Source organism: Protopterus annectens, chromosome 10.part0 (assembly GCF_019279795.1).
Source record: "Protopterus annectens isolate FY-2018-M chromosome 10.part0, PAN1.0, whole genome shotgun sequence".
Lineage (NCBI taxonomy): Eukaryota > Metazoa > Chordata > Ceratodontiformes > Protopteridae > Protopterus > Protopterus annectens.
In genome coordinates, this window is record NC_056744.1 from 462347846 (window position 1) to 462365994 (window position 18149).

At 39.2% G+C, this 18149-nt stretch overlaps 1 protein-coding gene across 4 annotated transcripts in view; it reads right to left on the reverse strand.

Moving 5' to 3' along the window:
• The window catches only part of SLC6A9 (solute carrier family 6 member 9), a 1267030-nt gene that overhangs the window by 209566 nt on the left and 1039315 nt on the right, over window positions 1-18149 (reverse strand). For all 4 annotated transcript variants that reach the window (XM_044085361.1, XM_044085363.1, XM_044085360.1 and 1 more), the window contains 2 exons: window positions 15475-15631; window positions 9428-9559 (listed from right to left, as the gene is read on the reverse strand). In XM_044085361.1, coding sequence (XP_043941296.1) covers window positions 9428-9559; window positions 15475-15631 — 289 coding nt within the window. The remainder of the gene's footprint in view (window positions 1-9427; window positions 9560-15474; window positions 15632-18149) is intronic.

Genomic DNA, 18149 nt, shown 5'->3' on the forward strand with positions numbered 1-18149 from the left:
CATCACTGTCCTTTTTTTAAACATAGCAAAGTGTGTGTCCTCCTTCAAATTCTAGAACAAGATGGATTCAGTTGGGGCTGAAAAAATTCTCCTCAAGCTACGTCCAGAAGTGAGAAGTCCATCTTCACTAGATACCTCAGATAGGGCATGAGTGGTAATCTGGAAGTAGGGGTCAGGTGATGAGTCCATAGTACAAGATAGCACTGGACCATGAAATATCTGTGCAGAGCCCACATCTTACCAGTTACATCTCACTAGGAGATAAACAGTACTGTGACTTCTAATGTTCAAAAGAAAATCCTGGACCTATCAGGAGAAGGAACAGTGGATGACCTATCAAGTCTACTCAGGGAAGGCTTCGTCTTGGTGGAGCTGAAAGAAGAAGTTACCTTAGGAATGAGATGTACCACAGAGCTGTTGTGACAGAACTCAAAAGACACTAGACCCAACCCAGTTTGGTTTCTTCAAGGGCAGATAATATCTTCTCAACCTTGTAGACTTCTTTGAGAAGGTCAATGAAGCAATGGATGAGGGCAAAATTGTTCACACTGCCTACCTTGACCTGGCCAAGGCATGTGACACAATACCCCACTCGAGCATTGTTGACAAACTCAAGAGTTGGGTACAAACCCATATGTCACCCGGTGGATAGCCAACTGGCTCAGAGACAGGACCCAGGAAGTTAGAGTGGGAGTCCACCTCTACAAAGAGGCCAGTCACAAGTGAAGTCCATCAAGGATCAGTCCTTGGACCACTCCTTTTTGGAAATTACTTCTTGGAAGTCAAGACCAATGTCAGTGGTCTCTGGCTGACTACATTTGCAGATGATTGCAAATTAGGAGCTGTCATTGAATCTCACACTGACACAAATGTTCTCCACGAGGGCTGACATAGGCAAACAACTGGTGTCAGAGCCATGGGCTAAAACTAAATGCCAAGCAATGCATAATAGTATCCTTTGGGAAGTCATCCATCCCTGGTAACTATTTTATTGCCAACACATCCCTTAGAGTTGACCTAGTAGTCAGGGACTTAGGGACACACATACATAGTAATCTAGCCTTTGACCATCATGTGTCTACAGGGGTGAGGAAATCATTCTATGTTGTGCAACTTATAAACAAAGGTATGGCATCTAAGTCCAAGAAAGTCATTATTCCACTGTATTTGGCATTCATCAGACCTATCACTGAGTACAATGCCCCATTTGATATGCACCTAACCAGGCATATCCAACAACTGGAATGTCCACAGAGGTTCCTGACTAAAGGAATACAGGGCATAAGTAAAATATCCTATGCAGAGAGCCTCAAGACCCTGTATTCTGTCTCCTACAGGCAGGCTTTTGAGGGGAGATCTATGCCTGGCATACAGGGCATTGTCAGACCCCACTCTGATGGACCTCCTGTGTATCCACAAAACAAACAGTACCAGAATTACCCGTTCTAAAGACTTAAACCTTGCCTATGATATAAATAAGACCTGCTGGAGAGAGAGGTATGTATCCCAGAGACTACCCTGTTTATGGAAAGGATCCCCATGCATGTGAAGCAGAGTTCCTCCCTATCCCAATTCAAGTGCAACTTGGACAGTTGGATGGGAAATTGGAAATTCATTTCTGGTTTTAATGGACACAGGTAACCTGTAAATGGTTCATCTCCAAGGCCCATACTTACACTTATCAAGGGTATCAGAACTTGTCAGAGATTTGGGATGCATGGCTAGGCTTAAAAAGCCCTTGTGGTCATTAGCCTACGAAACACCTATCGACCTATGAACCATTGCACAAAGTCCAATAGGCTGGTCTTTGGTCTGCACCTCTATGTGGGATACTGAGCTTGACTTTGAAGACACACCCTCATTGTGGCTGTCAGACAGCACTTTTGCTGACATCTCCTATACTGTCTCCTGACAAATGACAAGAACTTATTTCCTGTCTAACTAAAGGAGTGTTCCTGACCAATGAAACATGAGGAGACTGCACAGAAGGTTGACTACATCACAAAGGGTTTTGGCCAGTGTTTGGCCGCGCAGTCTTTTTTCTTCATTCACTCTGCCTCATGCCTATAGCAGTGAAAATTATAATTAGTGGGTGGGAGTTTCACTTAGAAGTACAGTAGGTTTAATTGTTTGCATTTTTTCATTAGTCTTTTAGTCAATAAATATACACAGAAAAGTGCTAAATGCTAACTTACTGTCTTGTATTAGTTTTTTGGACTTTTTTAATTCTGATGTTGGAATAGGGACAGCTCATAAAAACTATAAGAGAGAAAACTGCATACCTAAATTTTTACTTGTTTTGGTACAGTGGGGGGGGTACTGTGATGCAGCCCCATAACTAATGTAACAAGCAGCAAAATGAACAAAATCAGACGAGTTCTCTTATTTTCAATAAATCATATTTCTAATGACTTGTCTTCACATTTGAAGCCATATACATGGCTACATAGAAAAAAAGCACGGAATTTGCCACTTTTCATCACAGTATTCTAATGGGAAACAGTGATATTGTAAGGTGATTAATTAGCGGGAATGTGTGAGGTCACCAAAGGTAGTTTCAGCAGGGTCTATATTATAACAACATCGAAGTTCAACAACTTTGAATGTTATAATATCGAACCCAGTAGAGCGAACGCTTGAAATAGTGAAGCCGCAGAACACCGAATACTTTCCTAGGGAAAGTATTCAGTGGGCCGTTTCTGCAGCTTTGCTATTTCCTCAACTGTGGAGCGAAGGTTATGGACCGGGTTAAGGTAAGTGTGCGAATGAAAGTGAGTGTGCGATTGGACTTGGGTTAGGTGAGTTATGGTTAGGTCGCGGGTCAGGTAAATGTGTGATTGTGTGGACGTGAGGGTTAGGGTGGGGTAGGTGAGTTAGGGTTAGGGAGTGGGTAAGGTGAGTCTGTGATAGTTAGGGACCTTAGGGTTAGGGTTGGGTTAAGGTAAGTGGTTAGCTAGTAGTGCAGGTCTGGTTTAGTGTAGGGTTTCATGAAGTGTATGTGTGTGGATTATTTATTTTGGTGTGCTGGAGTTGTGTATATTGGTTGGAACAGCAAATTTTTTCCCTGGGAAAAAATTTGCTATTCTGACTGTGTTCGGTTTTCTGGTGTTTCGATTGAATGGGGTCGATATTATAACATTCGCTGTTTTTAGACTTTGATGTTATAATGTAGACCCGTTTCAGCAAACATAAAATGATCAAAGTACCTTTACCTGAATCACATTTGTTAACAGTGGAGTTTGCCTCTTTTTCCACTGTTTGCAACCTTGGAATTAGTATATGTAAGTATGGTGGGTCTGGGGGGTGCAAGGGAGCTTGTCTCCCTGCAAAAAAAAAAAACAAAAAACTTTCCTTGGAAGTTCACTGAAGGTAGCATCGGTAACCATTTTTTAAATTTTTTTGTGTTTGCTGAAACAGCCTTTGTTGAATAAACATGAATCTGACAGTGCATGCATTTAGCCCCATGGTATATGATACCATATTCATTATACAAATACAGCTCATAAACACACAAGACAGCTAAGGGAGCAAACTCATAAATAACAGGGAGACAGATGAAACCGCTACAATATGTCTACATTTTGTTACATTTTACAGTATTTTTTGTATAACATGTTCTAATGTTAGACAGCAACAGCAATCATATTCTTCCAGATACTATGCCTCCCCCTGTACTTTAATCCCTTGGTAGCAGCATTTGACGTGTTGGTAATACTTTAATGATTCAGTCAGTAAATGTGGATAAAAAAAAACATTTAATGACCACATATCTTACAGAAATAACCAACTACTTAGACATAATTAGGCGAACCATGTGTATAGTATATACTGCACAACTATTACGAATAACCATAAAGGGTGCATTATGGACAATCAGCTAAAGAATCCTATTAATATCAGCACAAATGCAGTCATCCTAAATTAAAAAAAAAAAAGCATGAAGCCATTCTTCTTCAAGGTTTCTTAACAAAATACACATGTAGATGAAGTCCTACACTTCCCTGAAAAGTCACTTTTTTGTCTACTGTTTTCTTTTTCAAACTCTCTTATGACATCCTGTGAGTCAGCTTTTCAGCTAACATCCCACCTTGCTGTCAAAAATAAAAGTCACTGAATTATTTAGTGTATCAGAGAGTTTCACAAGGCAGTAATATGCTTGCTGCCTTAGTCTTCAATTCTTCCCATTTCGGCTAGGTATCTCCTAAGAATATATCACATACTGGCAATGGTTTCCCTACAAATGGTCAGTGATTGGGTTCTAATTGCCTCAACACGGCTGGCTATAGTCATCTTTTACTGCAGACTGGAAGGCTATACTTTTAGGCAAAGTAGAATCTCTTCCTGTGCAATACCACTGCATGCTTTTCAGAACAGCTTCTCTTTTTGCACTGAGGAAGGTGCCTAAAATTAAAACTGGTTTGCAGTTTACAGCTGTTGCTGAGATCTTGTGGATTTCTTAGAAGACAAATGATTGAATTTTCGATGTTATGTCAATAAAATAAATGGGCTTTGTTTTCAGTGAGCTGGATTTCTTGGTAATGTTTGTGAATCTATATTTGTGCACATGAATTCTAAGACTGCTTAGGGAGTATCTCCTTTCCCCAGTGTTGTGCAATAGTAGTCAGCATATAAAAGTGGGATACAGAGACACTTACTCCATCCAGCACACTTATTTTACCATTGTGGGTGGGTTGTACAGGAAACATTCTCAATCAGCTGTGATTAAACAGTATTTTGCAAATGATGATTAACTGATCGTTCATAGGGGAATGTCAGGAAATAATCCTGCACACCAATAACTTTCTGCACAGTTTAGTTAGAAGCTTCAAATCCATTTGATTTTGTTAGAAGAAAAAGCACCATAGCCCCCAACAAAGAAGCAACATTTTTCACAATGGGTTACTCCCAAACCTCTTATGTCAGAGGCACATGGGATATATGCAAGTCATGGTCAAGGATATAAACAAGTCATGGGCATTCAGAATTGCCAATTAGCTGAAACACCTGATGTTCATAAGGATCATTTGCATATATCCCATGTGCCTCTGACACAAGAGGTTTGGGAAGTCACTCAGTGGAAGTTCTAGCTTTGCTGGAGTTTTTATTTTGTTTTTACTGATTGGGTTTCAGTGACCTTCTCACTTATTGTTTTAGTTTGTTGTTTGGGATATTTTTGCAGTGACCCTAATGATAATGGACATCAGCTGAGCAAAACAGCCCTGTGTTTCTAATGCTTAGTCAAACACTTTGCTTGTGTTATGCTGTTGAGGTCATAACAAGGCTGAAATATGCATATCCATAGCTAGTGGGGTTTGGCTTTATTGGCCTGAAATTGTCCATTAAAATGATGAAACAAGTCATGGGCATTCAGAATTGCCAATTAACTGAAACACCTGATGTTCATAAGGATCATTTGCATATATCCCATGTGCCTCTGACACAAGAGGTTTGGGAGGTCACTCAGTGGAACTTCTAGCTTTGCTCGAGTTTTCATTTTATTTTTATTAACAATGGGTTACTCCTGAAAACTATTTTTATAGTGGAGGCATTCTTTAGGTTCTAGGTCTTAAATTGGATTTTATAAGTCAAAACAAACACAGTAACCATTACGTTTGTAATTTTTGCAAACAGCTTACAAAATCTCAGCAACTACTCAAAAGACATACTGTCAGCAGCATTTTGTTCATCCAGTTGAGAGTTTTCATACGAGGCTAAGCAGTTTTTTTCTGTGCTACCTGGTTGTTGAGATATTTAGAAAAACATGAAATTTGTGACATTATGAATAAATGTTATATGAACAAAAATTAATATATCATTATCTGTACTAGACTGAGGTCAGATATCAATACAGTTATGTTTGACATTGTGTAAGCTTTAAGACAAAATCTTGTAATACTTTGTATGTAGCATTGTTTTGGAATTATTAATGCAAATACAGTGCAATGAAAAAGTATTTGCCCCCTTCCTGATTTCTTATTTTTTTGCATGTTTGTCACACTTAAATGTTTCAGATCACCAAACAAATGTAAATATTAGACAAAGATAACTCAAGTAAACACAAAATGCAGTTTTTAAGTGATGATTTTATTTATTAATGAAAAAAACACTATCCAAACCTACATGGCCCTATGTGAAAAAGTAATTGTCTCCTAAACCTAATAACTGGTGGCGCCACCCTTAGCGGCAACCACTGCAATCAAGCATTTGCAATAACTGGCAATGAGTCTTTCACATCGCTGTTGAGGAATTTTGGCCCACTCTTCTTTGAAAAATTGTTTTAATTCAGCCATAGTGGAGGTTTTCCGAGCATGAACCGCCTTTTTAAGGTCATGCCACAGCATCTGAATTGGATTCAAGTCCGGACTTTGACTAGGCCAATCCAAAACCTTTATTTTGTTTTTTTTAAGCCATTCAGAGGTGGACTTGCTGGTGTGTTATGGATCATTGTCCTGCTGCAGAAGCCAAGTGAGCTTCAGCTTGAGGTCACGAACTGATGGCTGGACATTCTCCTTCAGGATTTTTTGGTAGACAGCAGAATTCATGGTTCCATCAATCACAGCAAATTGTCCAAGTCCAGAAGCAGCCCCAAACTATCACTACCATAACCATGTTTGACTGTTGGCATGATGTTCTTTTTCTGAAATGCTGTGTTAGTTTAATGCCATATGTAACGGTACGCACACCTCCCAAAAAGTTCAACTTTTTTTCGTCAGTCCACAGAATATTTTCCCAAAAGTCTTGGGGATCATCAAGATGTTTTTTGGCAAAAGTAAGACGAGCCTTTATAATCTTTTTGGTCAGCAGTGGTTTTCGCCTTGGAACTCTGTCATGCATGCCATTTTTGCCCAGTCTCTTTCTTATGGTTGAGTCATGAACACTGACCTTAACTGAGGCAAGCAAGGTCTGCAATTCTTTAGATGTTGTTCTGGGTTCTATTGTGACCTCTTGGATGAGTCATTGCTGTGCCCCTGGGGTAATTTCTGTAGGCCGGCCACTCCTGGGAAGGTTCACCACTGTTCCATGTTTTTTCTATTTGTGGATAATGGCTCTCACCATAGTTTGCTGGAGTCCCAAAGCCTTAGAAATGGCTTTGTAACCTTTTCCAGACTGATACAACACCCCATTTGGTATGTACCTCTCAAGACATCTGCAACAACTGGAAAGGCCGCAGAAATACCTCACTAAAAGAATCACAGGCCTAAAGCAGATGCCCTATGCTGACCGGCTTAAAAAACTCCAGCTATACTCTGTCACATATCGTCTACTCAGAGGCGATCTCTGTTTAACATACAAGGCCATGTCAAACCCAGAGCTGTTGGACATGCTACACTTGCAGAAATCCCAATCCCTCAGAGCCACACGCTGCAGGGATCTAAATATTGTCATCGCAATAAACAAAACATGCTGGAGGGATAGGTTCCTGACCCAGAGACACCCCAAACTCTGTAATAGACTGCCCATACATGTCAAACAGAGTGCCTCTTTGGCCCTCTTCAAAAGGAACCTTGATGATTGGATGGGCGAAAGGAAATTCACCCCGGGGATCACGTCAGTCGCCCTGCTAGACAGGGGTCCAGAGAAGTAAATAGTGTGGGAAAAAATAGCCAGGGAATTGTTATGGCTAGGCTTGTATAGGCCCTAGGGCCGATAGCCTAGTATCAACCTATGAACCTATGAACCTATAGATGTCAATTACTTTGTTTCTCATCTGTTCCAGAATTTCTTTAGATTGCGGAATGATGTCTTCCTTTTTGGGATCTTTTGGCCAACTTCCCTTTGTCTGACAGGTTCTATTTAAGTGATCTCTTGATTCAACAGGTCTGGCAGTAATCAGGCCTGGGTGTGGCTAGTGAAATTGAACTCAGCTTTCCCAAAAATGTGATTAACCACAGTTACTTCATGATTTAACAAGAGGGGCAATTACTTTTACACACAGGGCCATGTAGGTTTGGATAGCTTTTCCTTATTAAATAATATCATCACTTAAAAACTGCATTTTGTGTTTACTTGGGTTATCTTTGTCTAATATTTGTCTAATAGTTAAATTTGTTTGAAGATCTGAACATTTAAGTGACAAACATGGAAAAAATAAGAAATCAGGAAGGGGGAAAATACTTTTTTATTGCACTGTATGAACAAGTAATATTTAATATCTAGAAGCGTCAGTAGAATGTAACTGCAGAAACACCTGGAAATGCCACTCAATTGTAATGAGTTAACTGGAAAGAAAGATTTTATTCTTGAAATACAATATTTAACTGTGATTAAAAGGAACAATTACAGTCCAATGCAGTTGCTTAGCAAATCTATCTCGCATAATAATGTGGGTACATGACAACGTAATGAATAGTGGTATACTGGAAGTCATAATACTGGATTCAAAATCAAGAAATGTCAAAATGTTGAATATATACAATGTTGAAAATATCTACTAATAGCATGAATGCACTACATATGTGCAGTGTGCTAGTACATAGCCAGTCTACAAACAAAATCATGACTCTTTTAGTGAAACTCAGAAATTAAGACTATCATGTGTTCTGGCGGGGGCAGAGTGCACATGTAACAGAGTAGGTATTTTGATTTCATTGTTTTAATACTCCAGCATTTTTGACGTTTCAGTTTTGTATCATCAATATTATGACTTTCTGTACATTGCTTTGCAGTAAGTTGACACTGGATCCATATAACCCATAAGCAAAGTAAATAAGGGTATGTAGTGATGGGTTTCGTTATATCAGCTTCCCCTTCCAAACTGTGACTGAGCAAGTTACTTAGCCATATGTTGCTCTTATGTCATCCCTGAAAAGGGACACTTGTATACAGTGCATACCTCTCAACTGTACAGATTTTTGCAGAATGTCCAGATTTTGGCCTCATATTTTTGATCCGTTTTTTCATACAGTTGTGGTTTTCTGGCAAATTAGTTGTAAATCATTAAAGATTGAAGTTCAAAAATAATGACAGACATTTGAGTTTCAGACTTCATATCCTTCAGAAAATTCACGTTAATGCAAAACCTGTTATTCAACTTTCTAAGTTTGTAAGAGCAACATGAAATTGTCCCTATTTTTGGGCCTTTGTCCCACTTTTATTTATGGCTTTGTCCAGGTTACTTGCTCTAAGAGGTTGAGAGGTATGATACAGTGGGCTTATCTGGTTAACAAATAAGTTTGTGCTGAAGAGTTTGCCATTTACACATCTTTAGTAACACCTATGGCTCCAGCAATATGAATTTTGTTTGAAATGTCAGGACATAATTTGATCTGCACTACTCAAGTTACAGTGCAAATTTCCAAAGCTCCGTTGGAGAGGACGAGTTAATATCAATCAAGGTTTCTTTTAACCAGATGTCGATGCTTTAATTAAGTGATATTAAAATTCAGTTCTATTTTCTATACCATCTATTTTTTATATTATATCCTACCTTTAAACAGTGGGCTAATCTTCCAGACACCAAGACAGCCCAGGCTGGCAAACTGACCAAAGGAAAGTTCCATGAAGAAGAGTGGAATCCCACAGAACACGAGCATAATAAAATAAGGGAACATGAAAGCACCTAGGAGATAGAAGGACAGAAAATATGTTAAAAACACAAAACATTTACATATTGTTGCTTAGATTTCCACAACACCTGCAGCTAGTTGACTGTCAGACGAGTCCTTAGTGTGGAATCAAGCGATTATATTGACAGACGATTCCTAGCTGGAACGTACATTCTCCTTAAATTCTGAGTCCATTCTGCTTTTAAAAACTGTAGCAAGTTACTTGTTGCAACCAATACCACACATGAAGGGCTAAAGCAAGTGTTTTAATCCTGACAACAATTTCATTTCCATACCTACATTCAGGAATGCCAGTATGGAAATAAATGCTTACACTGCACTAATGCTGATCATGTGCTCATGGCCCCTAACCTAACACATTGCACCCAGGCTGTCTGCACACTGCACAAACTTGGTGCTCTTACACTTAGCTGTCATACTGCAACCAAACACACACACACACACACACACACACACACACACACACACACACACACACACACACACACATATATCCACTCAGCCAAACACATACCCTCAGAGATCCTCAAAGTTACCTGTACTCGCAGTTTAAGCTGTAAGTTGTTCCACAGGGAAGAATCAGTGTATGCTGTCAAAAATGGTATACAAATTTTCTTCTCTGTGGGAAAAATAACTCAGAGGTCTCAATCTCTGAATCTCTTTCTTCTGGGTTAATCCATAGCCACCACTACTTCTGTGGGACAGCACATGGCTAATTAGCATTAGCCCTTGCCGTGGACTGCTGCATTTGTATACGGCTTCCCCAGTGAGACTTCTCTCTATGCTATGTCCACTGCCTTAAGAAAACTGTAGTGGTTCAGTGGTCAATGAATTGGAAGTCTGAGATGTAGCATCATGATGACTTACAGCTTCTGCATCACAGTAGGCCTTTCCTAAGCCTGTCCTGTTCAGTATCAAAAGTAATAATTTTTTAATAGTATTAAAGTGGTACTTATCACAATAATACCAGTTTTTGAGGAGGAAGAGGTTAAAATTAAGGACTACAGGTTGTATCAATAGGTCCTAAAACACTGATTCTACAGCATTCATTTCCCCATACTGCCTGTCCAAAGAACAAAAAAATTAAGGCATAAAAAAGGAACAGTGACGTAGAGTTAAATAGATTTTTTTCAGACATTTTTGACTTCCTTTCTACACAGTGTCTATGTTAAATCAGGGAATCTTAAATCTGAGGGGATAAAATGGCTCTCTCATGAACAAACACTCCAGCATTCCAAAAAAAAATATTTGTAAATGTTCATCCATCAAAACAAACCAACAAAAAATGTTGTAAGGATGTAATTTAGAAGGACATCTCTTTGCACATATTTCCTGAACTCAGTCTGTTGAGAGTGATAAAATGTTCTGAGGTTCATAGTAGGCTACTTGGCTAATGGCCCAAGTCTAGCAGTGTAGAAACCCTTATTGACCTAGTTAGATAGTCATTGTCAGCAGTGCGATTTTGTGATCAGCACCAACTGTCCCTGTCCATGAGGGACAGAGGTGCCACCCATCCAGTTGTCAAGGTTGCTCTTGCAAAGAAGCAGCAATTGCTGGGAAATATATCTGTCTCTCCAGCAAGTTGTTAATGTCACAGGCTAGGTTGAGATCCCTGGTGCGAGTTACTCTTGCCCCATTTGATTTGCAGATGTACAGCATTTCCATTATGGTAGGGTTCGAGACAGGTCTGTAGGCCATGTACAGGTTGTTTCTCAGTAGCCTGCATGATACAGAGAACAGTGACGGCTTCACTCTTTCCATGTATGCAGTGTTTGGAGGCCCTGGATTCTCTTGGTTAGAAATCTCTGTGGTCTCTCCAGTTGCTCCAGGTGTTTGGTGAGGTAAATACAGAAGGAAGCATTATACTCAGTTTGTGGTCTGATAAGGGTCGAGTACAGCAGAGCTGCAATGTCCCTGGTCTTGGATGCAGTACCTTTTTTTATGAGATGCACAATGTAGAATGCTTTTCTTACCACTACAGACACATGGTGATAGAAGTTTAGATTGCTATCAACCTGTGTTCCCAAGTCTCACACCACTGAGTTCAAGCTTAGAGGGACGCTATCTATATCATAATTTGCAAGGGCTACTTCTTTGCCACAGGGGATAATAAGTCATTTTTTTGTGTTAAGTTTTAATCCATCTTTTGCCCTTATCCAGGGCTTTGGTGACATTCTCAAGGAAGTCACTAAGTTTAATAAGTACCCTTGATAAAACCAAACTGGGTCTGGTCAAGAGTTTAAAGGTCACCTATGTAAGGTCCATGATGATTCTTTTCGTAGGCATGCAGATAAGGTTGGTTAGATTAATGGGTCGATAGTTCCCAGGGTCAGCTGATGGACTCCCTTTGTGCAAATGGATTACTGTTGTTGTTCTCCACTCTGCTGGGACAAAGTCAGTTCTTAGGCTATGGTTAAAGAGAGTGCTGAGTGGTTCTGCTACATCTTGTAGATTGTTTAGCAAGCAGCCTGGGATGTTACCTGGTCCCATAGAGGCTGTGTCTTTGGCCTTGGAGAGTGCCTGTATGACCTGTTCTTTGGACATACTCGGTAGAGGACAGGTGTCAGGAATGCTATGGGTATGTCTAGTGAGGACAGGGGGTGAAGTTATTGCCAAATCTGTCATCTAGCAGACTAGCAGTTTCCTCAGGTTTGGTGTGAGTGGTACCGTCCACTACAAGTTCAGCACATAGCCGGGCATTCCCTTTTAGGTTTTGGACATAGCTAAAGAATACCTTATGATTGTCTTTAGCTAGGGATACTAACTTAGACTTGTGGCTGGCCTTAGGGGACTTAACAAGATATCTGATTTGCTTGTTCAAGCTGTGGAGGGTGTTCTTCCTCTGTTGAGTAAGTTCTCTCTTGTTCTTTAGATATCAGTTTCTTTCATTTGTTGTATAACTTATTTACACTTACAGTCTACCAAGGTTGCTTGTTTTTTTTGGGAAGACCTGGTTTTGTTCCTGTTAGTTACAGCAGAGTGACTGCATTTGTTTAAGTGGCTGTATAGGGCATTTGTGTGTTCCTCTGCATAGGAGTCATTTTTGGCTATGATGGCAGGGGCTTTGAAACTTTTTATATCATCGCTTAGTAGGCAATAGTTTGCTTTGGAGAAAATTTTCAGTTTTTTTTTACTGCTGTGGGAGTGTCAGGTTTGATCTTTACTTCAAACAAGACAGATTTATGGTCTGACCTTACCAGCTAGAGCAGCACACAGGGGTTAGTGCAGTGAACCCCCATGTTGGTGAGCACTAGATCTAGGACAGTTGAGTCCCTTGTTGGGGTACGGACTAACTGTTCCATGGAATTTGAATTAACAAAGTCCAGGAACCTTGCAGCAATCGTGTTTGTGCTCATGTAAGTCACCCAGTCGATGAAAGGTTAATTGAAATCTCCCATGACCAAGTTGTTTGGCTGCATACTGAGCAACTTTAGCAAGACCAGCTAGGCGGTGTGCTTCTTCTGGGTCATGTTGAGGGCACCTGTAGCTTGCAAGGATGTAGAAGGGTATTTTACCTATAGTTAATTGGACCTGGAGTAGCACAAGAGAGTCACCCTGCTTCACCAGTCTCAAGGTGTATTTGGATTTAATGAAGATGGATACACTTCCACTTTTGGTTCTTTCTTGCTTGTTTTGGGGTCTGAACATATGAAAGGAATTGTAGCCTTGTACGGCCAAGGTGCTCTCAGTGGCCTTGAACCAAGTCTCAGTGACTGCACAAACATCAGCATTTTCAAAGGTGAGGAGTGCTTCCAGGGAGTGAAGTTTACTGTTTAAGCTACTAGCATTAGGCAGCATGACCGTGAATTTGTCTTTAGTGGGTTTCTTTACGTTGGAAGTTTTGTTGTTTGGACATTGCTTAAAAAAGGCATTATGGGATTGGCAAGCATCTTTGCCAGTATCTGAAAGCCTTAAGAAGACAGCTGAAGGTCATCTCTGGCAAAGCAGTGTGGACTGTTGACCATGTTTCCCCAGGCAGACACATACTGGATCCCCCTGGAGTGACACCAGAAACTAAGCCAATTATTGAAATCAATCATTTTTTTGACTGTATTGTGGCATCATCCTAGGTAAATTCAGAATGGTACTTAGGAATAGGGACATACCTGTCTGAGAAATGTAATCTGAGAGTTTGTTTATGTCTCTCTTCATATAATCCTGAGAGGTACATCTCAAGTCATTCACATCAACATGTACTATGACAGAGACATAATGGTAATTGTTGGAGTGACTTTAGTACGCTCGTGATTTGATGGCTCCTGGCACCTGACTGGCAGCTGATCGTGACCTTCTGCTTGTTAAATCTGGTGAAGGGGACATCTGTGTGTCTCACTACTGAGTCGCCTATGACAAGAACATTTGGTTTTGAAGTGTTTGACCTTAGGGGCTTAATTGCTGAGACACTGATATGTGTGTTGTTACGTGTAGTGGTGGATACTGATCTTGTACCAGTATGTGTATGTGGCTTGCGCTTGGGCGTTCTCTGGTCTTTTTGTAGGCTCTTAGTGAATGCCTCCACATATATGGGTTTATGTGTCTTGACCTTATCTTGCGTGAGATGGGAGTTGTGTGTGTCGACAGCCTGTTGTATGTCTTATTTATTGTTATGTGAGAGGACTGATTCTAATTTTGTGGTATAGTTACGTCTCTCATATACTGTATTTGTTTGCTTTAGGAGCAAGTGGTTGTCAGGGAACTTCAGTATACATGAGGCAATGAGCAATTGCTATATTGCCTCAGGATGCCCATGTCAATCAGGTTGGCAGGAGAAATGTTGGGAAACTGTCCATCCATTATGGTAGGTATATATTGTAGTAACTAGTGGGGATGGGCTAGACTGACCAGGCTTTGCTTGTGAGATTAACAAAAATGGCTATTCTGTGGAGGGCTAAGGGTGGAAGACTGCGTCAACGCCTCAAAATGTGCAGCTGAGTTGCTCGCTGGGTAGCAATGTGCAGCTGCATTGCACACAGAGAGGCAGTGGAGCTAAGGAAGGTTGTCTAGTAAATATCAAGGGAAAATTTGTGTTTCTAAGCATTTGCGTCTATACACAGCAGCACTAAACCCCGATGAGTGGTGCACAACTATACGCAAATACAGGACTTAAACACAAGCAAGATTATACAGTTTTAACACAAACTAACCAATAGGAAAGCCCAAAACTGAGCTTTTTTCCAGCAATACCAAACTCAGATGAATTCTGGGCTACACACTTCTGCCACAAGGGTGCAGGAGGGCCTTCTTAATGTAGGATGGCTGGTTTTAGTGCTCATGTAATATCAAACAGGCTAGATTCAGCAAATCTGAATCTAGCCTATGATATGAAATACAGCAGTCCTAGAAATTCAAAGTGCAGAAAAAACAGTCACAGCAGTAAAAATAGCAAACAATGAAGCAGCAATTAATCAAAATACAGTTCAAAAAAGTGCAATGCAAGCTTAAAAGTTGTTATACAATGCTGATTCTTGTAGCAAAAGTTGCACTATGTTATTAAATGTTATCCGTTATGCAGAAATGTTGCATAAGTTAAAACTGAAATTTGTGAATTTATTTGAGTTGATCAAACATTGTAAATTGTTGTTGTACTATTATAGATGTACTGTGTTCTGAGACTTTCCTGCAGTATCTGTTCTGCTACAGTTATATGAATGTTGTGTAAAATAAAGCAACCGTTTGGATAATTTGCATAAATCCTGTCACTGAACTGACATGTCGTGTTTGCATATTCAGCAGCCAGAGCAAAAAAGTATATCTGTGAAAAGAGGCAAACACAAAAGCGATACCATATAAAACAAAAGATAAAAGACGATTTACTGACAGCCAGCTAGCTAAAACCACAGGTGCACAAACAACATAGTCTGTGTAACTGTAATAATACAATTGAGCACAATTAACAAAATGATCTCACCGCCTCCATTTCTGTAGCAGAGATATGGGAATCTCCAAACATTACCAAGTCCTACTGCATATCCAACACTGGTCAGTACAAACTCAATTTGGTTTCCCCAGTTTCCACGCTTCACATTTTCATCTGTTTTTACAGGACCCCCGAGAACAGCACCATTCTGTAAAAAAAAAAAAAAAAAAACAGTACAATTATGAGTGGCTAAGAGAACAAGCAACATAAATAGGCTGAAAGTACAAATAATTCGCCACAAAAGTACTGCAAACTAAATTGTGCTAACAGTAGGATTCTGTGGGCACTCCTCTACCTAGGCAAACTCCTAGAAAAAGGCTGTATAAAACTATCTAATTACTTTTTTCTACCAACACAACAAACTTATCATTCTTACATCAACTTGGTTTCATAAAATCAGGAACTACATAACTGGCAGAGTACTTATAAAACAAATGCCACATGCTATAATTGTCGGTCTCTCCAAAGTCCTTAATTCAGTCATTCATAGACTATTACTTTACTCACTGGCCTACTAAGACTTTGGATCCACCACACTAGACTGGCTCAGAAACTACGTGATAAGCAGATATTTCTCAATCAAAAAAATAGTGTCATCTCTAAACCTCAGAAAATCAATGGAGATGTTCACCAAGAATCAGGCCTTGTCCCACTCTAGTCAGCCTTTTTGTTAACTTATTGCTAACCAATCTAGAAGCAACATACTACTCAGTGCAGATGCCTTATTCTATTATGACAGTGCCCCTTACTAAAATACAATATTACAAAGACTCCAAGACAAAAGGAACTCACACTAAATTCTAAAGAACAAAGTGATGTTCTTTAACACCCCCATAAAAACTAACTGGATTAATTTCTTTCTAACCCACTATCACTTAATAAACAACTTATAAAACATTTTTTCCTTCGAGAGACATCACTAATTTAAAAGCAAAAATCAATTCCACCTACTGTAGATGCAATAAAATGTTCAAACTTTATTACCCATGAAGGGAGAAAATCGATTGGTAGAAACACACTTCATCTCTACTCAAAATATGCATTACACTAGCTAACACTTCTATTAAAACCTCAATGATCTCCAAACTTTCTCTTATAAAATTTGCATATTCATTTTTCTCAATCCCAAAAATGACCACCACTATCCAAAGTGATAACTGGAAACCCTGGAAAACACTGTGAAGACCTTCTGTTAATATGCCTACTGCATAAAAACTATACCATTCTCACACAAACATGGTTTCATAAAAATCAAGAAGAACATAACTGACACCAAAAAGAAAACTCTTTATCAGCTTCACCCCCTGGCCAATAGCAGCGCAATATTAATGATACCCTAATATCTACTGACAATGCCTTCTCTGTATTTGCACAAAAGTTTACATAGTATTACTTCTAATATTAGCTTATACTGCCAAACGTGTACTACCACATTTGAATAACCTACATACTTTACCTCTATTCATCTCTCCATCTTTAAATACAAATTAGTGCTTGAATTACTACACAGTTTCATTATCTTTACTGAAGCTAGATTTAAATTTTTACCAAATTTCTATCGATGCATGTGTTGTGTATGTTAAGTCACTACCTTAATTTTAATCTTCTCACCTTGCATTGTAGTGTAACCCTCAGGCTGTGTCTGAAATGGGTCAAATATAGGTCAGTCCATCATGTTGGTTAACATACATATATACATATATTTTTATATACACACAGATATACATACATGGGTCTACTTCATAACATTGAAATTTCATAATGTTGAATTTCATAACATTGAGTCCAAAACATCTAAATCCCAAGACAAAACTCAGAACATTGAAAGTGTGCTTCATAACACTGAAAACTACATATGCATATGCAAATAACATCCTCTCCACATGTAACAACACCTAACTAACAAACACACTCTCTACTATGTTTCTGAATGGGGTAAGCCCCCCTGCACCCCCACACCCCCATAAATTAAATATATCAACTCCAAGATTGTACTACAGTGGAAAAAAGTTAATTTCCTAACCTCACTGTATCACAATCATCATACACTGAGACACTTGAAGTTAGGAAATTAACTTTTTTCCACTGTAGTGCGATCTTGGAGTTGGTATATTTAATTTACGGTGGGGGTGGGGGGCAACCCCACATGGAGAGTGCAGGGGGCTTGCTCCCCAGCAGAAATGTAGTAGAAAGTGTGTTTGTTAGTTAGGTGTTGTTGTAGGTGGAGGGAATCTTATTTACTTGTGCAATGTAGTTTTCAATGTTACGAAGCACACTTTCAATGTTCTGAGTTTTCAATGTTTTGGGTTTTCAGTGTTTTGAATTTTTGATGTTATGGTCTCAATATTATGAAATTCAACATTATGAAATTTCATTGTTATGAAGTAGACCCACATACATTTTATATATCTATCTATCTATATATATATATATATATATATATATATATATATATATATATATATATATATATATATATATATCTATATATAAAGAGAGAGAGATTTTATATATATATGTATAAATATATTCACACACACATACACACACACTCACACATACGTACAAAAATAAGTAAATGCTTTAGGCAAGAGAGTCCAGGTTTGAACAGCACAATCAGTGATACTGTGATACAGAATCATTTATAGCTCAGTCTGGTATGTGGT